At 45.2% G+C, this 24,733-nt stretch overlaps 2 protein-coding genes across 3 annotated transcripts in view; one reads left to right on the top strand and one right to left on the bottom strand.

Annotated features, from left to right (window-relative positions):
* Nucleotides 1-24,733, bottom strand: part of VEPH1 (ventricular zone expressed PH domain containing 1) — a 77,711-nt gene that overhangs the window by 36,467 nt on the left and 16,511 nt on the right. Inside the window, exons 6-9 of the mRNA XM_010128982.2 lie at nt 23,556-23,730; nt 11,645-11,811; nt 10,024-10,233; nt 2,910-3,130 (exon numbers count right to left, since the gene is read on the bottom strand). Coding sequence (XP_010127284.2) covers nt 2,910-3,130; nt 10,024-10,233; nt 11,645-11,811; nt 23,556-23,730 — 773 coding nt within the window. The remainder of the gene's footprint in view (nt 1-2,909; nt 3,131-10,023; nt 10,234-11,644; nt 11,812-23,555; nt 23,731-24,733) is intronic.
* PTX3 (pentraxin 3) lies at nt 15,046-19,739 on the top strand. Of its 2 annotated transcripts, XM_086754880.1 has the most exons (4): nt 15,046-15,283; nt 15,670-15,949; nt 16,103-16,203; nt 18,571-19,739. In XM_086754880.1, exons 1-4 carry the CDS (start codon nt 15,136-15,138, stop codon nt 19,182-19,184), a joined length of 1,143 nt encoding a protein of 380 aa, XP_086611006.1. In that variant the 5' UTR covers nt 15,046-15,135; the 3' UTR covers nt 19,185-19,739. The 2 variants fall into 2 exon arrangements, with proteins under 2 accessions (XP_086611006.1, XP_086611005.1); XM_086754879.1 differs by having other exon boundaries at nt 15,670-16,203.

Below are 24,733 nucleotides of genomic sequence, written 5' to 3'. Positions count from 1 at the left end.
TCCTTTCTTGCCATCTTTTGATTGTCCACGCTATACTTCTAGACTTGATCAGTCCATTAAAACTCAGTACGTGTTTTCAAAAAGCCCCTCTGCGACTGAATATCTTGCAATTTTGTGACAGCAAGGAGCAGCAGAGCACGGCATGGTTTTAATCACACTCTCCACTACCTGCATGCAAAACTCCCCGTGTCAAACAACGCCAAGCCAGCCATCGCTCTGAAGAAATCAGTTTCTTCTTGTGTAAACATATGATTCTGGAAGGAATGGTTGCAATCCAGCCACACATTTTAAAAAACCCGTTTCCCTTTCACAGCACAAATACTCTGGATTGCTGCTCTTTGAAAAACACGGCAGTTCAGTCGCTGCAGCAGTTCTGGAGCTCGGAGGGTGTTTCCGTGTCGATGTCTGGACCGGACCCACCTACAGTAACACAGGCCAGAATAAACTCTGCCTCAATCAGCAGAGAGCCTTAATTGTTGCGCCATACTTGTCCTTGTCCAATCTAGCTGATACTATGTTGGATTCAGGTCTGAAATGTAAACACAAAGAATAGCTAAAAATTGTAATGGTGAAAAATCAGTGTTTCACTCTGATCTCTCATACGCATGGTGAGAGAATAAGATGATGGCAGCTGCAAGTGTACAGGGAACCAGAGTCACAGAGAATAAGACAGATGAAGTAGGAAAAAAATATAAAAATCAAGCAGCAGATGGAGTATAAGAAATAATTTCAGAAAGGTTTGTGTGAAAGGGTCCAGGCCCTGCCACCGGCCCGAGACAGCTCTGTGCAGGGCAGACCCTGCTGCCGCAGACACGTCCCCGGACGTGGCTCCTTCCCCAGAAGAGCACCAGGAGCAGGTTTTCCTTCCCCTGGCTCCCAGCTACGCTCACGCCCGCCTCGTGGCGAGTGCAGCTCTACCCCAGGGATCATCCTGCCTCATAAAAGCAGCAATTCATCCACAGAAATGTTAAAAACCAGTAATAACAAAACAAACTGCAGAGGAATATCTATGTGAAGTTCCTTCCGCTGTAGACCTAAGGCCAAACTTTGCCCTTCCTTAAACCGGAATAAAGTCCGAGCAGCTCCCCCGCAGCCCCACTCTCATCATCTGCCCCTCCACGTTGCCCTCCAGAGTCTGGGCCCCCGGCAACTTTCATACTCTGAACACAGCGTGAAATCTTCAGTTGCTTATATGCATGGCTGTGTTCAAACTTGTCACTCGGAACCACACACAACTTCAGTGAACAACCAAAGCCTTTGCCTTTCATGCTCAGTATAATCAGTAGAGTTTTTTTTTTTTCCAAAATAAGAGCGTTTTTCTGAAAAATCCACTGAAAAATATTATCATTTCCTGCTTTCTCCTCCCCCAGACTCTCCACTCAAACAGTGGAGATTTTGTATCTATAACCATGCTCATGCAGAAAGAAGCAGCTTCCACTCCTCAGCAAAGCAAGTCCTTAACAAAGGGGAAATCTTGAAAGAAATGGAAAAACACAGCAACAACATTTTAGTGAAAACTTTTTCTCGTTTTTCACCAGCTCTAGCGATAAATGTTAGGTGCACCAGGTAAGGAACAGGGATATCACCACATTTTAGCAAATAAAGTAATTTTTCTGCCATAAGCGAAGGCACTTCACTGCAGTTTCCAGAACAGAACATCCTTCTGGTCCCCCTCGCTAAGTCTGTAAGACACGTATGTCATTTCACGCTCGCTTCGCTATCTCCGCTTGGGCTCTTTCACCATCTTCAACTAAACTTCTCATAAAACGAGTGCTGCGGGCTCGGTTTCAGCAGGGGTTTCTGCCACCAGGTGAAGTTTGGACATTTCTTACAGCCTTGCTGTAAAATGAGGGCTGTATCCGAGCTCCTCTCCGTTTTCATTTCTACCTCTCTCCAGGATACCAACTAATTGTTTCTCGAATGACCTCAATGTTTTGGCTCCAGCTCCACAAGCCTGTCTCCAAGGGTATCCTTCGCGGTTATGAGTTTTCTGACATCTGTGTTAAATTTTAGCACAAAATTACTATTCTTCTGTGCCCTCTTGACCTTTCTCAGTATACACAACACTAATTATAAGTCTCTCCCTAATTAAAAGTGACTACCACCATATATTTAAATAACACTTATATTCTTACTATGATGAATGCAGCAATGCTCCAAATGCTTCAACCTTAGGATACACATTTATTTAAAAGAAGCTGAATGAGCAGAACATCTTTTTATACAAGCTTGAGAAACTTTTTTCCAGACTTTTTAAGCAAGCCTTTATCAGGGAGCCATGCCAGTCATTGTTCCCATCAGCTTCGGTGGTTATCTTCTAGAATAAACTCAACGATAATTGCACAGCCTGACTTCACCGATTTATTTTTAACTGAAGCTTTTTAGATTGCCTTAAGTCTACTTATCTGAGACATGGCTTTCTTCCTGTTCTTTAAGTGCTAAAACTTGAACAGCTTCTTTATTCTGCAGTGCCAAATGACGCAATTTCTGTTGGGTGGTGTTCAGAGGTCGTCCTGCCTGGCAGCGTGACGCTGGTGTCTGCAGTGCACCTACAGCTCTTACTGCAACCATTTAATCACAGATTTCTGCTTCAGTGTCATCACCCTCGTGCTTGCATTTGAAACGCATACCTCAAGATAGCTTATAGACCGGTAGAAGTGCTTTTTACGCTTACCTGACCCCATAAATTACACAATCCAGTGGCTGAGTGAGTAAATACCAGAGCGATACAAGAGGGACATCAAGGTTGACTTGAAAATGGAAACGTAGCAACTTACAGGAACTGCAGTACATCTTACTTTCAGCTGACTGCTCGTTAATCACAACTTGGATATATTTAATATAAATTCATTCTGCCTCACACAGCCACGCAGATGGCTGCGGCTTGATCATATAAAACCTGGCTTTACCTGGCTGCGGACGCGTTGTCGTTCTCCAGCTGTCGGCCGAGGAGCTTGGCTATGGCAGTGAAGCTGTTGCTCATGCGGTAGATGTCCCTGCTCTGGGTGCCCAAGATGCGCGAGAAGGTGTCGGTGAGACTCTTAATTTCCAGCAGAAGAATGTGGTGAAAGGAGTGCTCCATGTTGGCCAGCTGGTTCACCAGATAGACCAGGCATGTTCTGGCTCGCTCCTAGAGAATGTGAGGAGATAAAAAACAAATTAATGCATTGTTTGCTTGTGCAGGGGAGGTCTGTGTGCACGCTGCTGATGAAAACATTGTCACTGGGGAATAGCGACTGCCCCGTGATAACTAACAAGAAGGCAACTGCTTTGAATGCAGAGTTTATTTCTGCATACTATTGACGTTACATTTATTACTCTTGGAACAAACCTAACCCAGCCTAACTTCAGGACACCTTGTCTCCTCCTCAAACCTATGGACAGAGTCCCTAAGGCCTCTTCGAAGGACCCTGCCTTGCGCTAGGGTGGTAGATCAGCCCGGCTCAGCCATCAGAGCACCAGCAGCAGACCTATCTCCCCTTCCATCTTTGAAGAGCCCTATGAGGCTGGCCAAGCTACTTCACCTCCCTGTATCCCATTTCTGTGCCCTTTTTTTGCTTTATCCTGTGCTGTTTGTGGCAGCAAACTCTTTTGCGCTCATGCACGCTGCTCCAGTTCACGGGGTCTTCTCCCGCAGGGTCTTTTTCCTTGTGTCCGTACGCGGCCAGTTGCAGGTTGAGCTTGCGGAGGCGTTAGCACGGACACAAACACGTTCTAAGCTGCCGGCGGACCTCTGCTCAACAGGCCCTGTGGCTCAGGTCTGCGCTGGTTTGTGGCACTGCACAACCCTCCACTGACTGCTGTTTGCTGTCTTTGTTACAGCCTCCTATTAATGAGCTAATTTCTGGATTTTTTCCTTGGCAAGAGGTTGAAGCACCTCGTAAATCACAGAGGTTCTCTCCTTTCATAGCAATTCACTTAGGAGCACCGCTCAGCTTAGACCCGTGACTAGCACTGCAACAAGGAGAAGTGTAAAATGAGATTTTGTTTTAAGATCTCATCACACGCGACACGGCACTGTCTGGCAGCCGTATCGATCACTGCCAACGCACTGAAGTCTGATATGCCCTCCGCAGCCAACGTTTTGCGAGCCAATTTATCAGGGGGCTGTGATCTCGACGACTTATCACCAACATCACATCCCCCACAAATCAGGATTAAAGGCAGTGTTTCAGATCATAATATTAAACATGCAAATATTTTCTAGCATAGATACTTTATCATTTCTGATTGGCAAGGGCGCACAATTCCAGCTCCAACTATTTCTGTACGTATGTGTGCAAACTCACATACAAAAACAGAAACCCCAAAGGTGAAGAAATAAGTTAGGGTTGTTCGGCTTTGTTATAATCATTCCAAGTGTATTAGGTTCCACAGTCCTAAAAATGTTGAAGTGGGAAAAGCAGCAGAGAAAGCAGCAATTAACTTGGGAGCTCACATCGGATCCTTCACCGAGGTCACCGCGTATGGATCCACCAAGCGAAACCCACTTGGTCCTCTGCAGATTGTTACAGAAATGGGGAGATATTTTGCTTTTAGAACGTGTGCTAAAACACAAGCGAAAGCACTTTAGGAAAATGTAAAATTCTCTTCTTCCCAAAGGCGAGCAGAAAAAGGGGGGAAGTCCTGTACCATACTCATCCTCCAAACGGCAGGGCAATGCCATTATTACCTCTTCTCTTCTGGCACCACATAACAGGAGAGAAAAAATTGCAGAAAGTTTAATTTCAAGAACAGCTGGGCCATAAAAACACATGGGGACTTTGGCAGAAGACAGCCCGACCATCACAAGCGAGACATCTTTTGAAGAAAAAGTCAACTTCTTTTAAGCAAAAGAGGATCTGCTGCACTGTGTCATGACAGAGATAAACGAGAACAGCGTCTCGGACAAATTGCTTCCCTTCAGCCATATGGGGAGAAACCACAGCTGCATCCTGGGATGGGCTGGGATGCTGTGACGGAATGAGCTTTTTTCTCAGTGGCTTGAAGGAGGTTGACTTTTTGGGACATATTCACCGGTTTATTTGGAAGACGATACCCCCCTCCAAGAGATAAACACAGGCTCAATTAACATTTAAAACACATTTTTGTTTCCTAAACAAACTGTGCAGCAGACGTAACTGGAAGAGAGGTTTTGACCGTTTTCGTGTCACTTTGATCCAGCTGGAGCAGCTCCAGCCATGCCGAAATGCTGCTACTCGCCTGGAGTGAGGTAAAAGAACAATAAACTCCACTGAGTAATAGAATATGTGACTGTTACACACAACAAAATCACGGCAAAATAGCTTGACATGAAAGCAGTCATTATCCCCGCCACAATTTTTATCCCAAAATTTCCAGAAAGCCTATTTGGATATACATAGTCTGTTGTTATTTTAACAACAGTTATTTTATGTGTTTGCGTATTTTTTTCATAAGCATCCCTCACATTTTATGGCGTTTTACATCTGCCAGTAGGTGAAGATGTAAAATACAAGCAATGAGGTGTGGCAAAGCATTTTCCTTTATCTCAAAATCAGGCTCAGGAGATTACAAGAAGAGATCACAAGGCTTTCAGAAGTAACTCTGATTTCCAGTTGGTTAAAAACCATACAATTAGTGTGCAAAAAATACTAGAATGTCTTACTGACCTGTGCCCCAAGAGGGTGTGTTGCTTGGCACAAAGTTAGGGTTAAGGGACAAGTTCTGATTTCAGCGTCACCCACGAGACTGTCGCTGACATCAACAGAAGTGGTGGGCATAAACGAGGGGCAACCTTCAAAATGAAGGGATCTGCTTCCAGCCAAACCCCTCGTCTCTCCAGGGGTCAGGCTGACCCGCCACGCCGGAGACGCGGCTCAGGGAAAGCACAAGCGGTGGCTTTGAGAAGCCAGCAGAAAGGATTTTCTGTTCACATCTGTAGTCCATACTATAAAGGGCCAAGCCTCCGTCCTCGCCACCTCTGTTCCCCAAGCAAACCTCCCAGCGAAATAAAACATCAGCGAACAAAATTCCAACGTTACCGTTGCCGTTTCATTTCCCGCTTGTTTTGCTTGGCCGGGGAGGGGATGCTGCTGCTGATTCACGTCTGTGAAGGCTAGCAGCAGATCTGCGGCACGGCTCCGTTACAGGAAAAGGAAGGAGGGGAGAAGTGACCGCAGAGGTTTTCAGGAAGGCACTGCCACGGTGAGCTGCGAGGCAAGGCCCTCGTGAGCGTGCGTGTGTCTGCAGGGACCATTTTGCTGCTTACACGTTTCTGCTTGGACCCGAGCTAAAGAAATTAACTGGTTTCAATAATGCTTGTAGCTTAGCAGCGACACTTAGATCAGAGTACGATTTTAATTCCTTCTTGCGGGCGCGCTCATTGTTATCTGCTGAGCCTTTAAGATCTGTCCAGCTTTTATGGTGCCACATGTATTTCTGCTTATTTTATCACAGGCTGATTGCCTTGCAGGGAGCGATGCCCCATACATCAGTGAAATCCACAGGGCCTTCAAAAAGGCTTTTTCTTTTTTCCCCCCCCCTTGCCTGATCTGCATGGGAGCATCCAGAGACACAACCTGTCTCTTGGCTCACGATAGGGTGGGGGCAAAATCTGCAAAAGGAACTGCCAGAGTAAAGCAAACAAAAGCTTTACAAAAAGGAGGAGTAGGAGAGATCCACAAAACACTCAAGGACCCTTCGGTCACCATGTCTGGTCTGCTGCAACCCCAGCAATTGTGGACTCACAAATGTCCCACCAAAGTCGCTCCTCATACGTCCCAAAATCATGGGCCACAAAGCACTCAAAGTCCCTGAAATAAAATTAAAAAACCTTAGGGTAAAGAGACAAAAGTCACAAGTAGGAGGTGAGAGAAAGACCACCAGTTATAATGTCTGTGAAGGACAGCTGTGGCACTGCAGGCAGTGCCCAAGACCTACTTGGTCCTCAGGATGGCCCTAAGTTCCTGTGGGTTGTGCTTGGACCTCTCCTCACCTGGAGAGCTTGCCTTGGCTTTCACACCAAGACGTTCTCCCTGGCTTGAGGCAGAGCGTTGAAAGCTTCCTTCTGCTACCCTGGCTCCTCTGCCCAGCCCAGAGGAGACAGGACAGAGTGAGGACAACCTCCAGAGAAGATCCAGAGGTGAGGTTTCAATGTGCATAACCTGCGTCTGAGCAACAGCGTTGTGCAAGCCTGGCACTCATGTCAGGAGCCTCACAGACCAATACGTCTCAAAGGTGGTTGCAGAAACAAAATCAAGTCACCAGAGTGCTGGGAACAACTTACACTTTTCAATCAGGGCAGATCTTCCATAACAGATAGTTTTTAAAAAACATGAGAGGAGAGGAGCCATTCATCTCACGTTGGAAAGTTCACCTCTGCCAGCCTTTCCACGTTGCTTTCATCAATATTTTTGAGTATCTTGTGCAAGGTCTCCTGGACATGACTAGAAGAGCCCACTACAAGCAGATGCAAAGCGTGCCATCTCTGCAAACACGCAGCGCTCACCATGGCAGAGCGGGCTGGAGCGGTCTGCTGCTGAGTCAGCAGCTTGGAGTGCCTTAGTAAAATAAGACGCATGACACGGGACACAATGCCAGTTACTCAACACTTACAAGAGAGAGACTGGAGATTATTCAATGCAGGCTGGCCCACGCTGCCTGAGTAACGCTTGGTAGCTCTGTGTATCCGCCCAAACCAACAGATTAAAAAAATATAAGGAGAAAATGTTCTGCAAATCATTGCTTTGTCAAGTTTACTGTCATTTCCAACAATATATTAAACGCAACGTGCCCAGTGGTTCCTTGTTATTCTGGGTATTGTTATAAAATAACAACAACAACAGGCAAAATAAATTCAGTCCCTTTTAAGGAGCAGCACACAGAAAAGGGGCCTCGGAGGCACTCACATGGGAAGAGCTGGTTCAACACGCTAAAATGAAATCCTTAAATTTTGATCCCAGCTGTGCTCCTTTGAGGATTAGCAGGGTACAAGCTGTAAAGCTTCTGGGAGATGTTGACTCTTAAGCAATAAACACAGAAGTAAGCGAGGTCAGCTGCAGCTCTTATAAAGGTGAATTTTGCTGGGGCGGTGGACGTAAACAAGGAGGGAACAATAAGCTTCATCTGGCTCACAGCCTTCAATGGGATTTTGGCCTCTCCCCCTCCCAGAAATAAGATTTACAAAGCCAACCCAAATCTGCTTTTGATTCTTGCAAGACAAATTGCATTTTAAATGAATACGAAGCTCAAGATCAGCAGAAACAGCAAACGTAGTGTCTTCCTGTGCCGAACCGCAGCCATCAGACACCCATCGCGATGGGTTTGCCCGATGTGCCTACACCGGGATAAGCGATACGCTTCACGTTGCACCACTGGTCTATCGTCATCGAGCAGAGCCGTTGCCCGAACACACTGACAGCTGCCGGCAAGCTGCGGCACAGGGCGCAGAGCCCAACCCCTTAACAACGCCCGCTCCCTGAGATTTAAGGGACTGACTTTGGTCAGGGGCCAGAGTTTACCAGAAACTCTTTGAATTCACCAAAACATTAGTTTTGCCTTTACAGAACCACGATTTGAGGTGTAAGGAAACCATCTATTAACAGTGGTGACAGACACATAAGCTCACACCTGGGAAGAAAAAGAAAATCTCATTAAAGATCATGTGTCACAAGTAAGTCTAGCCAGTTTGGTGTCCTCAGGACACCCACGGTCTTGAGCTATCAGGTAGTCTACGAGCTCGTGGTGGTCATCTCCTCCTTAGGCTGTGCTGGGGACAGCAGCAGGGTAAGACGGATCTCCTTGGGGTCTAAGGCATTTCCCAGCTGCAGTGGGACAGGACTGACATCGGATCTCCATGAGCAGCATCCCTCACTACTGGGGACATGGGGATCTCCGGAGCTGGGACTTTAGGGAGAGCAAAGGGCTCTGGAACCTGAGAGCTGCCCCATGGTTTTTGTACCCATCGTGTGTTTGTGTCTCTTCATGGCATCATGTGAACATCGCTCCCACGCCCAGACCGCACGGTTATGACTAAAGCAAAAACTTCAGTGCAAATTGGTTACTCTGCCGTGAAACTCGCAGAATTTTGGGGAGTTTGTCAGCGTAAATCCATTTTAGGCACAATGTTCCCATTGGGCCAGGTCCCAAACCAAGTTAACTGTGAAGATGTCACTGTGATGAGGCTTGAGCCCAGCATCATTGCTGAGTATTTTCATTATAAAGACATTTGTCAGAAGTATCCCATTAACGACGCTACAAAGCCAAAATACCTGGATTACACTATAGGAAGAAATTAATATTTCACTACATGATTACAACATTCCTGAAGGCGATATGCATCTAAAATACGATATCACATAAAGGGCACGCAAAATATTTTTTTTCTATTCCTCTGTCTTTAATTTCACATACAGGGACATTGCAGCCTAACTTAGCTAAACCCCTGAATAATGACAATTACGTGCTTTTGTCAAATAGGAATTGCAGCCATTCCGTAAAAAGACAATTCATATAAACAGAATATGTATGTGCATAGACCAGATACACAGTAAATAAAGAATAACAATAATTTTGTATTTATCTTTACAGTTATGAAAATTTAAATATTGATTTTTTTTATGCTCATTAATCTCTTCTAGAAAGTGTCTTTTTTTTCCCCACTATCCTCTTTGTGCGGAGACCCTTTACTCTGTGACTGTTCCTTGGTTAGAGGATCAAAGGGCAGCCTCACTCACTAACATACCATGTCTGATTTTTGTGATGGTTGCTCTCCTAGCCGTACTGGTGGCATGACAGTCTAGATCTGTCGTATGACCAGGAACATGTTCTGGTAGGGCAGTCTGGTTACTCACATGGAAAGGAATGATCTAGTCGAAGATGTCGCCGCTGCTTGCAGGGGGGTTGGACTAGATCACCTTTGAAGGTCCCTTCCAACCCTAGCCATTCTATGATTCTATGAATACTTAGATGTATTACTTTATACAAGATTTAGGAAAAAAAAAAACCCAAACAATCCAACCTCCAAACCAACCAACCCACTTTTTTTTTTGTTTTTAAACTTACCTCATCGATATGTCCAACGGCTCCAAAGATCTTTGCCGTTTGCCCAATCAAACTTGGAAAACTCTCGCCGATTTCTTTCAGCATGGGAAGAAAAGTGGCCAAGGCCATTGGTTCATAGCTGGATATTTCTACCAGTATGTTTAGAACAATGTCGCTGTGGTGGGGGTCTCTCAAGCGTCCAAGTAGAAATGGAATACACTCATTCAGCACCTATTAAAAAAAATCAAAGAGAAGGCAATTGTGAATATTTTTTTAATTGTGAACACATCTAAACAAAAAAGTACTGTACATTACTTTATAAAAACAAAACACGAGACTCGGATTTAGTAAAACAGTTTTCCACCCTTGCTGACCTTTGCACGGAGCGATGCTGAGGTCAATGGGAGTTCAGCTCAACATATGGAACAAGGGAAAGCTGCAGCCTGGAAATATCGCAGCTATGCATATATAAGTGAGGAAATGTCCAATTGTTAAAAAAAGCCCCCAAAAAGCCCCTAACAAATATTTCCTTGCTCTGGGCCAGTCCTATAGTTTTTTAATTAAAACAACATAGGACATGGCCTTCCTCGATAATACAATAAATCAAAGCATGAGTAGGAATTTTTGGTTTCCCCTGGAAGCTAAATAACAAGACAAGGTTAATAGCTGGAACAGAGGAAAAAATAAGAGGCACGATCCTCATTGCAGAAAAAAAATGCTGTAGGTTAGCTGTCATTTCTTGTAACAACACAGTTTTCAAAAGGCTGAGGGTGTAGACCTTAAAAACTTCTTACAAACAGGATACAGTGGATACAACAGCTGATCAAATTATTATTTTTTCTATAAACACAGATGTATGCTAACACACCTCTGATTCAGTAAAAATTGCGTCTGTGTAAAATACATTTCAACACAGAAACGAGGCATAAAGCCACCTGTTCTTCGGTTATTTTCTGGAGGATTATCGGCTTTAGCAGGTCAATACCTATCGCTCTGGCAATATACTGCAGGTGGGTGAATAAATTGTTAGAAGTAATAAACAATAATAATAGTAATAATAATAATATAAAGCAAGTTTCCTTGGCTGCCTGGGGGAAGATACTAACTGCTGTTGATGCTTCTTTTCCAAAGATTTTATCAATTCCATGAATTCACAAAGCAGGTAGCTTTGTGCCTCATCCTAACGCGCTGGGTGCTGCCAACGACATGCAATTTTCAAAGCGTGATCTATTTTGCTTTAGATAATTAACCCGAAGCTCACTTCTAATAAATTCCTAACTCATTTTAATTTTCCTTTATATGTAATTTAATACAGTTCATATATTCTAACAGAAACATACTTATGGGAATTCACACTCAGCCGACAGAGGAAGAGCCAAAAAAGTTGAAACCACTTCTGGTTTAACACAAACTTTTTGGTCCAGCAGAGTCATTGTTATGTTCTCTTTAGGATTAGATGGAGAATTTGGACTGGAATTAAAGAATTCATGGGGAATTCACGTAGGAAAGCACTGTCATGCGTGTTATGGGACTCCTCACTGTTCGGCGAGCCGCTAGCAGACAGACCTTGCCAAGTCATCTAAAACAAACTCCTCCAAAAGGAGGAGCATTTAGCAGGACGATTTTCCAAACGCTGTTTTACCCCTAGTTCCTTTTTCCGAGCCACGATCTGGAAGAGCCTGAGGAGGTGGTGTTGTTCGGCTTGGTCCAGCTGAGCCATCAGCGCCACCAGCTCCCGCAGACGGAGGTTTATGGGCTGCGGCTGCTTCTCGTACAGAGCGGGCAGGACGCGCAGCAGCATCCAGTTCCCTGAGAAGAGAGCAAAGGAGAGGCTGGTCACTCACTGTCGGTCGACAGCCTGCAGCTGGAGAGGGCTCTAGAAAATCAGCGCACACCAGTGTTTAAGAATCCTCAGGACAAAACCAGGGAGGCATAAAACGTGCTGTAGAAAAATACATACTGGGCTAAGAAGCCCAATAAATAATCTAAATAGAATGCAGGTATAACATCATAGGTGTAAAAAAAAAAAAAAAAAGAAAATCCTATTCATTATAATTTTATAATTTTCATTCTCAAGCACAATATAATGAAAAGGCTGCTTAATGAGCTCTCAGATTTAGGTAATACTCCGTTGAGTCCTAGATCAAACTAAGCATGGTCCAAAAAAAAGAAAAAAAAAAAGAAAAAAAAAGGCTAGCAAACACATAAAAGCGATATTTCTCCTTTGTTGAGATTCAGGCTTTCAAATTAAATGAGCAGCATATGGAAAGAATAGTTGGTCATTAAGAGAACTAAACACACGTGACAGTGAATTTGAACACAAACAGTTAAGGATACCGTTTCCAGGAACAGAACGGAGCCAGCGAGAGTCAACTGCAGACAAAGATATGCAAAACCCTCTCTCACACATTTTCTTAAGATGTCCGCACATAATTCAATCTGAAGCCCAGGCTCATACCAAAATACGTAACTCCACATCGCTGTACATGCCTGCCTCAATGTATTTCAGTTTCGCTTGAACAACATATGGAAAACATCTGCCTACTGCGATGCAGCACGGCTCCTTTTGCAAACCCCTGGAAGTCCTTGAGGTCTCTTCGGATTTGGTTTCCAAGAGGAACTGGTTCTCTGGCCTGCTGCTTTTTCTCCCATTTAAATCTGAGCCTTGTAATTTTGGAAGATAAGCAGGTCACCTCAAGGATGGCAGAAAAAGGGTATACGGGTCAGGCTGGACCACATCGTGCTCTTGCCGGATCCAGAAAATTCACCCCAAGACACCGTTAGGTCTTGCAACGTCTCCTCTGAGCCACGTACCTAACATAATTAATTGCAGGTTCAGACAACTTCTAGTCGAACAGCTTGTAATGATCCCAAAGGGATCTTCATCCTTCGGAGCAGCGCCTCTGCACTGCTCGGCCAGCCACACTTCGGCATCCTACCCCAGAGCATTTGCTCTGCTTGAAGAATCGTTGGCTTCTCCTCGAAGGCAGCTCTGAGCCCTCCGTACAACCAGCGCAGGGCTAAGGGCAAGGTTCAGACCACCTCTGGTCCCACGGACACGGTGACTTTCTGTCTTGTTTTGTTCTGTATATAAAGCACAAGGGCCGGTTGCAAAGGAAAAGACGCTTGCCGATGAACGACCCTAAACCGATTAGCAAGCTGTTCGGCTCCAGCCATTTTCCAGCCACGTTCTTTGTGCAAACCTCTTCCTGGTCTCACCTGTGAGTCCGTAAAGAAGCATCACTTCTTTTACAAGCGTCATTAATGTACTGTGGGATTCACGCAAAGCGCCAATTCACCCAAAGTTAGAACTAAAACTTTTCTAGACTCACATCTGAGCTTGAAATTGAACAATTTTGTAACTGAAAGCACTAAAATTTCTTTTCTTCTCCTGATAATTCAGTGTGTACAGAAGTAAGTCCCTTCTTTGCACTTGAAGACGTTTAGTTCCCACTGGAAGTTTTCCGCCCGTACGGAACAGAGCCCTTAAGCTCCAGTTGAGTTTCAGCAACAGTTACAATTGTAAAAGATGGAACTCCCACGTTCCTGGATGGGCAAAATTAAACTCAGCCGTAAAAGTGCAGAGGGAAGGAATTCAGCAGAGATGAACCAAAACCAGTGGCTCTGAACGAGGAAAGACAGCCGCTGACCTGAGAGATGCTGTTGCCCCAGTTGGGATGCCACAGGTAGGAGGGTATCTGGAAGGACTAATTATTCCATCTGAGAAAACAAGCGTTTTAATTATTGGCTGTATTAGAGGAGTGATGCAACTATGCGTGACACAAGAGGGTGGACTGCAGCCATGAAACTTTCCTAAACAAAAATACTCTGTACAAACGCAAATCTGGGCAGTTTCCTCCAGTTATCATACAGCAAACATACTGGGTTTGTGTTCGCTAACCAAGACAAACGAAAAGCAAAGGCCAATTAGAAGCAACACCATTGCTTTAGAGTAATATTTCAGTGACCTCACTGACGGGGAATTCCTTTTAATTGAACAACCTGTGTATACAAACGCGTAAACAATCCAGGCAGACACCACAGTTGGTGTCTTTTCTTCATGTATCATGAATCATGAAGCACAACACAATTCACTGTTTGCTTGTATCTTCATGTTTTGCAAGATAAATGCAATTATGTGTGATTTTTTTTGCTGTTCTCTGACTATTTAGCAAATATATATATAGCAAATATAAGTTTTGTACGGTATTACGTCTAATCTCACCTAAGGAATGCATCTCTGAAATAATCAATGGCCTATTGAAGTTTTCCAGAATTTAAAACAGATTAACACCAACGATAATACTTAGTGCTAGATTAACGTCTAATCCAAGACTGCCTTGTTTTGTTTTTTCAAAGTTAACAGAAACAACCCTCATCACGCAGACGCTGATCTACAGGCTTCCAAACCAAGGTACCGGCAGCGACTTATTACCCACATAATGATGATGCTGGTGTCGGTAATTAGGGCTAGAAAAGCAAAACTCTAACGAGCTGTCTGTACGAGTCCTTTACTGCTTAAAGCAGTGAACTGCTAGGGTATAATCAAAGTTTTTATAGATAGCTATCAAAAAAAGCGACAATATTTAGGTTAAACCACACACGTGTATCTGTAGCTCCAGGTACGTTTATTTTTCTAACAATCCCCTCCAGAGCTCTGGCACGTACCCACTACAAAATGAGTTTGCAGAAAACACTTTCCTTTCCAGCAAAGAGCCCGAAATAACACAAGCGATGCAGCCAGCAATCTCCAAGCCATCTCATCCCCCGCTCTCACCCTCGCATCGCCGCACGTTTCGGCAATCTGCTCCCGGAGGGGACGCGGCAGCTCGCAAGAGCAGCTTTCCCCGCTTCCTCCCCTCCGGCAGGCAGGACATCGCATCTGCCCCCGGCGCAATCCTAGAAGGCTAGGATTGAGCAAGCTGCACGCCCCCTTCTCCTCCCAGCCAAAACCAACAGGCTGAAGTGCTTATTACAGGGCTGGCACCAGCATCGCTCATTCATTCAAGGCGAGGCGGAGCATTTATTAGGGGCTCGCTGCCTCTCACTCGCCGAGTCTCGTCTCTGCTGAAGTCCGACGGAGACCTCAGCCCCAGACAGCCCAGCGACTTTTTTTCGGGAAGCAGCTAGAGAATGCTGCCCCAAGAAATACTTTCTCTCCTCACGCTGTTCTGTGTTTTCAGGGCTTCTGTTTCTGTGCCGGATGAAGACAATGACTACGATCTCATGTATGTGAATCTGGATAATGAAATTGAAAGTCCCGTGCTTGGTACCGAGGAAAGTAAGTAGATTTAAAACTAGATTTGTGTTAAGTGCAGAGTTGCATTCTTAGCTCTCGTAACAGTTATTATTACAAATAATTTTTTTTTTTGTCCAGAGGAGGAAGCGTGTGCTTGTACCAGTAGATTATTGTAGACAGCAAACTTGGACAGTGTGCCTTGGAACGTGCATTATACTCTTTATTTTTCAGTTTTCCTGCAAAGACTGTCAATAACAGTTTTAGAATTGTTATAATAGGCACGACTTTACCTTTCTGGTTTGATAGAGGGAAATGTGCTGACGGTCTGGAGCGCGTAAGCCTTGCACAGAGCCAGGTTTTGTCAAATACTCCTTCTGTTTAAAAATGTAAGTACAAACAAACAGCAACATCTGTATCTTCCATTCCAGCTGTGTCGTGCGACTGCCAGCGAGAGCACACCGAGTGGGACAAGCTCTTCATCATGCTCGAGAACTCCCAGATGAAAGAGAACATGATGCTGCAGGAGATGGACGAGGTCCTGAAGGTGGACCTGCAGACTCTGAAAGCAGAGCTGAGCCAGCTCACCACCAGCCTGGCGGGCACCTTCACCGTCGCACTCGAGAAAGTCACCTCCCACTTCACGTCACAGGTAGAGCAGGCACTTGCGAGGAACTGTGAGCAAGCTGAAGAAGCCAAGAGGCTTCACGAGTCCGAGCAAGGAAAAGTTCTCGAGCACATTCTGCTGCTGAGCCACAACGTGTCCAGCAGGCTCGGCCGGCTGGAGAGCGCCTGGCTGAGGACGTCTGAGGTGGAGTGGCAGGAGACCGCTTTTCAGCAAGATAAATTGAGTTCCACCGGAAGAGACAATCTCATTTTGAACTCTTTGTGGAAGGAGCTACAGCAAACCAGAGCTGAACTGAAGGCATCACAGAAATGGGCAGCCCAGCACTTACTGCCAGCAGGTAAGTCCACGCGCGTTATGCTTTATCAGAGAGCTCTCTTTGGTGGGCCTGTCCAAACAGACATCCTCCTCTTAAGCACCTTCCCCGACATGTGACTCCAAAGCAATCTTAGGAAGAGCACAGCAGCTTGGAGCAGTCTGTACGTGCAGGGAGGAAACCCCCTAACTCTTCTCGAAAAAGAGGGGCTGAGCTTTTCAAACCTGGGATCAAAGAAGGGTTTCTATTGAACTCCTTCCACAGCGTAAAGCCGCCACCCAGCTAGGATCCCACCTCCCGCGGGCTCTCCCAAATCAAAACAGTTGCCAGAGAGCAGCAAAGGTATTTTAGACACCCAAATTATATTCTCACACCTTTTATCTTCCCAGCTGGTAACTCCCACGCGTGCACACTGAGCTCTCCTGTTCTCCTCATGCATGCGCTCCTTCCTTCCTACACTAAATGTTGTCTCCTCACCACCTCCAACTGCCCAAGAGCAGGGCTCCATTTGAGGACACGCCACTGGTGTCAACCGGCTGGGCACGCTTCCCGCAGCGGGGAGGGCATGTTCACTGCACGCAACTGTCAGGACAGAATATTCCCTCAAACATGGAAAAATTAGCAACGCTGTGGTATCGTTGTGGTTTTGGGGTTTTTTTCCCCTTCCAAAATGTTTGCGTTGGTCAGCAAGCGAGGTGGCCATGGAAAGATGAGCTCGTATCTCAAATTTCCTGACAGTTTTTCTGTGCCCATTACAACACAAACACAACATAACAATCACTCACATCAAAGTGTTTCACGATCTAACGTGAATCTATCCTTCTACATAGGACGTGGAGTCAGCTTTAGAAGTAAATCGCTTTTACTCCTTTATTTAGCGTAACACCTCAGCAATCTGCGGGTACTGGGAGTAGATCTTGCAGCATATTCCGTTTTTCCCCCCACACAAATCTTGCCTTCCAGAGAGCGTGATCTCACTCTCTGTCTCCCTCCTGTAACACGGCCAGCCTTGCAGTCAGCTACTCTGCACGAGGCGAGAGGGAAAAACTTGATCAGCACTAAGGATCTCCGTCTCACCAGTGGAAATCCAGATTATTTCTGCTGGTTCCTGCATTATTTTATAGAAAATATTCTTATTTTTTAATTTAAAAGATACATTTTAAGCACTTCCAGAGTCTGTCTCTCTATTTTTTTTTTCAAGGGAATTTTTAGCAACTGACTTTAATTTCTCACATCTTGAATTACTGCCAGCCATACTCTTGAGGGATTTTCTAATCATACGTTTTGTTCTTCAGTGGGGCTGGTTTTAATTTTGTTCAGGCCTTGATAATAAAGCCTGAAAGCTTGCTAATTAAAAGCTTTTTCACAATAGCGTTCCTAAGTAGCATTTTAAGGAGCATCCCCAACCGTCGCCCCTCCCCAAAAGGGCCAGTGAAGAAAAGCAAAATCTGCTCAGAGCTTAAAGGAAGCAGCCTATGAAATAACACAGCCGCGCCAGCCCGGAGGACACAAAGAGTCCTTCATTCACCCCAGCAAAGTTTCCACACACATTTCAGACATTTTAGATCCTCTAGCTTGTTTAAACAGGAAGCAAACCAGTTTAATTGTAGGAAGGGGCTGCTTTTCCCCCATGCGTCGCTTAGAGTCTTGAGTTACACGGGACTAGAGAACAGTAGACAGAATACCAAAGATGGAAAGAATACCAATGCTCCGTGCCCGCTTTTCAGTAGCCCCCGACCCTTCTCCTGGGCTGCCCAGTCATCCACAGGACAACAGCGGGACACCCCACAGCTGCTGGTGACACAACGGTCCAGTGGCTCCGTTTCCCCTGCCTCACGCCGCTACCCCAGGGATGGCACGCTACCTAAACCTGCCTGATAGAGCGCTGAACCCCCCCCACACCGTAGCGGTTTTTTTTTTTCCCATCTCTCTGTACTGAAAGAGAACGCAGAGACTAAAACAAGACCTCAGTGAACCAGGGAGAGAATTACCCACCATAATGACCTAACGTCAGTGATAATCTCTCTAGGTGACCCAGCAAAGGAGCAGCTCTCCTAGGAGGCACGTGAGAGCAGAAGGCTCCCTTGGGGAATCCCAAGTTCCCAAGGCAAGCACCGGGGCAGACAGGCAGCATCCAACCTAAACGTCACTTTGCACGGCACGGGACTGTACAGCACAGTAATTTTGCAGTGAGGGAAGGGCCATGCCCTGTTCCTGCAGCCCCATTAGCCCCTAGACCCACTGCTTCTTCAAAGCAGCCTACGTCCCATGAGCTCTCAGCTCCCTTGGAGAAGCCAGGAGCGAGCATGTGTCCTACCTACACGTCCTACCTGTGCATGTACAAATAGACCAGTTGTTATTTACTTAACAATCTCTCTAACTTCTCTTCAGGGTGTGAAACAGCAATTCTATTCCCCATGCGTTCGAAAAAGATATTTGGGAGCGTTCACCCAACTGCTGGAATGACCCTTCACTCCTTTACTGCTTGCATCTGGATCAAGGTGACGGAGGCTTTGGACAAAACCATTGTCTTCTCCTACGGAACCAAGTTAAATCCGTACGAAATCCAGCTTTATCTCAGTCGGGAGTCTGCAGTGCTTGTTGTTGGCGGTGGCCAGAACAAGTTAGCCGTCAAAAATGTAGCTGTTCCTGGGAAGTGGATCCACCTCTGCGGCGCCTGGAGCTCGGAGAACGGATCTGCGTCCCTGTGGGTGAAGGGAGAGCTCGCAGCCACTGCCTCGGACATTGCCAATGCTCACATCATTCCAGAGGGAGGGATTTTGCAGATTGGCCAAGAAAAGAACGGCTGCTGCATCGGAGGTGGATTTGACGAAGCTTTAGCCTTCTCTGGAAAACTAACTGGCTTTAACATGTGGGACAGAGTGCTCAGTGCCAAAGAGATCGCAGCACAGAGCGGAGAAGACGCGTGCAGTATCAGGGGCAACATCATTGGGTGGGGAGTCACAGAAGTTCTGCCGTACGGAGGAGCCCAGTATATTTCTTAAATTCTGGCAAGGCCGTTTCTGAAGCAGAGAATGTATTTCATGAAGAGCTGAATGCCAATATGTACAAGTACACAGAGCCATAGGAGCCTGTGTCTCTCGAATTCCCAAGGAAGATTAGCCTTGCAAGTTCACAAAACGAGGTACTGCGGAGACAGGGTTTGATCTCTGTCCTCTGTTTTGGCAAAACACTGAAAAAAAAAAAAAAAACCAAACCAAAAAAACAACCCCACACGAAGGCATGACATTGGAAAAGCCGTTCCTGAAGTCAGATGAGTGCTGTCTCCCCAGCGCGGCGTTTTCGGATGCGTAAGAGCGCCACTGTAGACACCTCAGTGCTCCTGGCATCCCCACTGAAACACGTTGGGGCGTCCAGCTGACCAGTCTCTGCAGAGCAGATGTAAGGCTGCGCGTCTTCCAGGCTCCTCCGTTGTTGGGTTTTGTAGTGCTAATGTAAATTGTACAGAGGAACCACATCAGCCAAGAACCGTGTTGTTTATTAATGGTTATTAGTAATTTGTAGACTATAACAAAACTAGCTCCTTGTTTAAAGCATTATTTATGCCACGGACTGAACTAACACATAAAAGTAATATTCTCCCTCATAATCTGATGTTACATTTTGAGAGAATGCAGCTGTATTATATTGTAAATTGACTTTGTAATAATTTTATTGAAATTATTTTTGTAAAGTTGTTCTGTAAATAAAGATAATTTACTACACTAAAACTTTCCCCGCTTCTCATGAAGTGGAACTCTGAAAGTGAGTACCAATTGGGAATTTTTCCATGTTTTGAACCATAGAAAGAGAATGTCAATATCAACATCGCATACAAACAGAGACCCCCTCAGAGGACCGAAATCCAAGCATTAGCCAGAGATGGTTTAAAAGCCCATCATGGTAACAGTTGCCCTTGTGAACGCTGCCACGTGCAAGGATCTGCCACTCTAGAAGTTCTCCCACGTGCGCTGACCTGAGGCTGTGCTAGCACAGCGCTTGGAGGCTGAAGGAAGGACTGGTTTTGAGATATCCCCAAATAATAACCAATCAGTACCCCATGCGTAACGCTGGTCATCTGAGAAGGACATGCTCAGTTTTAAGACGCATTTAGATATCCAAAGTAACCAACCTGGGTGATGCTAACGGGAGGTTTGTACAAGGCAGAACTGATGAATATTTGGTGGCAGCAGCTTTCTTCTCTCGCTTTCGCAAGCTTACCTAAAAACCACTAAAAATCTAGGGCTGGATACAGTGCAGGAGAAGCAGACACAGGGAGCCAAGAGGCTGGTGGTGATTTTTGTGTAGAAAAACGAGCTGAAGTAGACAATGATGAATTGTTATCCACTGGATATGTAACTATTTATGACAAGAACAATTCTTCACTACCTGTTGAAGCCTCTGAGCAAGTTGTTGGGGAGAGTATCTTACTCAAACCATTTTTTTTCCCCACTGGTAGTAACCCACGCTTCGACTCCATTCACACATTTCTCTCTCATTCTCTACAGATGTCCTAAGAGTGCACTTTGAAAAGTTTCTTGACATCTTGCTGCTATGCTTATTCCTGAATACAATGCAGCTACCATATCCTTCCTCCCACAATACAAAGGTAGTAAGAAAAAGCAATGACAAGGTAATTTCCGCTTTATTATGCCATTCAAGAGGATTGTGCTTCATAGCTGAAGTTATACGATCTGCTCCAAAGTTTTGGCAACGTTGTGTGTTTTAAGGTAAAAAGAACTGCTCCCATTGCTGGAATTTCTCCTATTACTCTGCAATAAAAATGTATCTACGTTATAAGTGCTCAGTAGTAAGCACAACAAAAATCCCTTACTAAATAATATCTGCAAATGCCCTTAACTACAGAACGATGAAAGATTACCTCTGTTCTGCTGTCAGCAGAAAGCAGATCTTCAGAGTTAACACCTGAGGTCCCAACTCTGTGCAAGGGCAAAACCACTCTCAAATCCTCTTCCCATACTCCATTAAATGAAAACAAATGGCCATGAAATGCAGCAGAAAAAGAAAAATCCTCAAAATGATTACCAGAAGTCCCTCCTGGCTGCTTTTCTGAATGTCCCTCAGACCTGAAATGCTGTATCTTGGAAGCAGCCTTCTCCTATCTCTGTTCTGGTTTGGCAGGTGACCAAACACAAAGCCAGTCCTTTCATTCTCACTGACTCAGCTGGAAAAGTCTCCTTTTTCCAACTGCTTTGCTCTTTCTTTATCACCTCTGTGGCCTAGCAAAGCTTTCCAACAGTTCAGTCACCTCCTGCCCAGCACCACAAGTCACCTCCATCAGCACGCTTCTCCTTCCTTCCTAGCTTAACTGTATTTTTCTTTTCAACAGGTGCTTTGGCTGTTTGGAAAACATCAGGTAAATAGTATCTGGGGGGAGTTTGGGCTCCCAATGTGGAAAAGTCACTGCGACCCCGCTCTTGCACTACAAACACAAAAATGAATGAGCAAAGACACAACACGCATGCCTAGGGTATGTTGCTGAGCCCAGTTCTGCTCTCTAAAAAGCCTCCGCTGACCGCAGCATCCGCACCCCTGCCTGAGCTCCTCTGGAAGGTGGAGCAGCTGTGGGACACGCGGGTGACAGCAACGACTGCAGGGCGGTTTTGCTGCTGTCCCCTGGAAAGGGGAATAAATCTGCCTGATTCCTTACGCTGATAGGAGGTGTCGGCACAGGGCCCGTCGGCGTCACAGGCACGGTACAGACATTTGCATGTTTAGAAGGTGAGTTCACACTAACTGGAACAGAGTAGTTAAACACTCTTTCTAAAGAGCTCTTTTTTAGCTAATAAGATAAGAAACTGATTATGCAGCCAAACAGTTGCCTCGAGTAATCAAAAAATCCAGTTAGCACTCAAACACTCGCCGGCAACGGGCCAAAGCCTGCTATCAGGCTGCCTGGTGCCGCGAGGCTGAGCCCCGTCTGTGCAGCACCAGAACAAGGCCCTTTGTCTCCACGCTGCTCTGTAAATCCATCTTCAGCAGCTTATCCCCTTGCTTCCCTGCTGCCTTCAGCAAACAGCCTTTGAGCCTGCTGCAAACCAACCTTTTCATGCCCAAAATACAAATTACGGACAGTGTGATTAAGGCAGTTTGTAAAGCAGAGCGCTTTGCCTATTCAGAGTGCCCTCGTCCAGTCTGGAATTTCCAGATCTGATGTCCACAGCAACATCTGCTGGTAGAATAACATAAATGCACGATGAAACCTTCAGCTGTGGGTGTTAGTCACTCTCCCTAACGCTGTGACTACACCATAAAACCTGTTTCACTTTATTTCTTTCTCTCAGTAGCACTGAGTTACAGCTGGTAATGCACAACCTTAACACATACATACTAATGTCACAAATCTTAAAAGAATTATCAGTGTGGCTTCGTAAGTTGTTAGCAATATTCTGCTCTGGGACGCTACTCAATGAGTATTATCACTTACCTCGTACATATTTATCATGTTTGTCACACATTTGTCCTTAAACGAAGCGAACAGAAATATGCAAACTCTTACCATAATGTCTTAATGACAAAATGACTTTCCAGCCTAGCTATCCCTCCATAAAAGACCAAATAACTATAGTCCATTTATATTTTTAAATGTGCGCATTCTGTATTTATTAATTTGGGGACTTAACATCTTCCTAACAACGTTCTTGGAATATTCAGACAGCTATTGCTACTTATTGCTATTACATACTTGCAGAAAAACAAACCATGATTTTACTCCTGCAGTAGCACTGCATTGCAACAAATATTGTGAACTTTCCTACTTCAACCAAATTTGACTTCCTTTTCTAGAGGTATGAATATTTTTGGCTTTTTAAACGACAAAAGTAAAACGTACAGAGTTTAGCAACAAAGTTTATCTAAAGCTAATAATGTAGGCAAAATTAAAGAACAACTACAAAAGCTTTTATATCTTGCACCTGACTGTTTTGCCACAGAACGGGATTCATTTCATTCCCATGTATATTTTGCAGCGTTGCCAGTGGCACCAATCGAACCGGTGTCCCATGTCACGGCTCAGAATCTGAGGTCCGTTAGTATGGCGTACGAACAAGCACAGATCTATTTCCTGCCCTATGGGTCATCCAGTCCATAATGAAACTTCCGTAGTCAACAAGGGTCAGTAAATTCACGTATTCTTGAAAGGTTGTCCTTGATAGAGCCTGTTATTAGATTGTGTCTAACATGTTTTATCACGTTTATGGTTATGTCCATACGTACGCTTTATACACACATGCCTCATACATGTTTTTACGTGTAACATGTTTATTTCTACGTTTGCATACAAGCCCAACACAGCCTAACTAATCTAACAGTGGGCACACCACGGGCAAAATCCAAAAGTCTCAGTGCATTCCTACCTTGAAGGACACTTTTGACGATGGCGTCTGTGTGATCAGCCAGCAGATCCGCCTTGGCGATTGCGGCCAAGGACAGATAACTTGCCATGTTTCTGCACAGCTCCTTGTTGCCCCGCTGAAGAAATTTCACTGCCACTGGGACAGCTAAGGCCATTACTGGAGGTCGATTGTAATTCTGTAAAAACATGAAAAGGCACTGAAAAATAAGCAGCTGACAGAAGTGATTAAAATAATGTCTCGTGCTAACCAGAGCAGAAGAACAAAAATCAAAACAACAGGGGGAAAAAAGGAGAAAAAAAAAAAAAAAAAAACAAACCACATGTCAAGAAAGGTCGTGTTTTGGTAACAGAAGAGGCAGACTTCAAAGAAAGAGCAAGTAGCGAAATTTAAAACTACTGCACAAGGAGATGCTAACGATGCACCCATTTTTGTCTTCTGCAAGAGGAGAAAACATGATATTAAGTGCACTAGTTAAACCTTAACTGCTGTAACACTTCTAACGAGATATTTTGCGTTTGTCGCTCTCCAAGAGGACAGCAGAAGTTGTATCCATCATCCACATGGAGTAGGTAATTTCACCCGAAAGCTCCGGGGACACCTTGGAGCAGTCACTCACGCTGTTGACTGGTAGATCTTGCTCGCTCCACATTGCTGCCTGTCGTTCCTGCCTCGCAGCCACCTGCCCCGCGCCGATGCCCAGCCCCGAGCAGGGCAGCCCAGCGCACAGGCATAGAGTCAAGGCTCCGGGAAGCCATTTTACACAGCGGTAAATCTTCCCCAGCACAGCTAACAGCTTCCCTCACCTAGACCGAAGTGCACTGCTGCTCTGAGTTTGGGCCTTTGAGCCGGCACAGACCACGTGAAGAAAGTGCTCTGCTCCCAGAACAGGATCTCATGGTAAGAAACTGGGACTAATCAAAGGCAAACTGGTCAAATGAGGAAGAGTCTGCACAAGTAAGTGTACTGGGAGACTTCAGTATTGATCATCAGTTTTCCTCTAATAATAATTTAGATTTCCTTTCCTAAACTCCAGCCAGTTTCTCTGAATACTGGGGTCAACTCGAATTTTTTCAAAACAGCTAGCTTCTGTCCTCAAAATGACACCGAGCTTCAGTGACCTCAGGGGTATCCGCATGTACATTTTGGTTTGGACATTAAGGTCAGAGGAGGTTTTCTGC

This window comes from Chlamydotis macqueenii, chromosome 9 (genome assembly GCF_036417535.1).
Source record: "Chlamydotis macqueenii isolate bChlMac1 chromosome 9, bChlMac1.mat, whole genome shotgun sequence".
Taxonomy (NCBI): Eukaryota; Metazoa; Chordata; class Aves; order Otidiformes; family Otididae; genus Chlamydotis; species Chlamydotis macqueenii.
The sequence above is the reverse complement of the archived record's forward strand: the minus strand, read 5'-3'. Positions and strand labels throughout refer to the sequence as shown.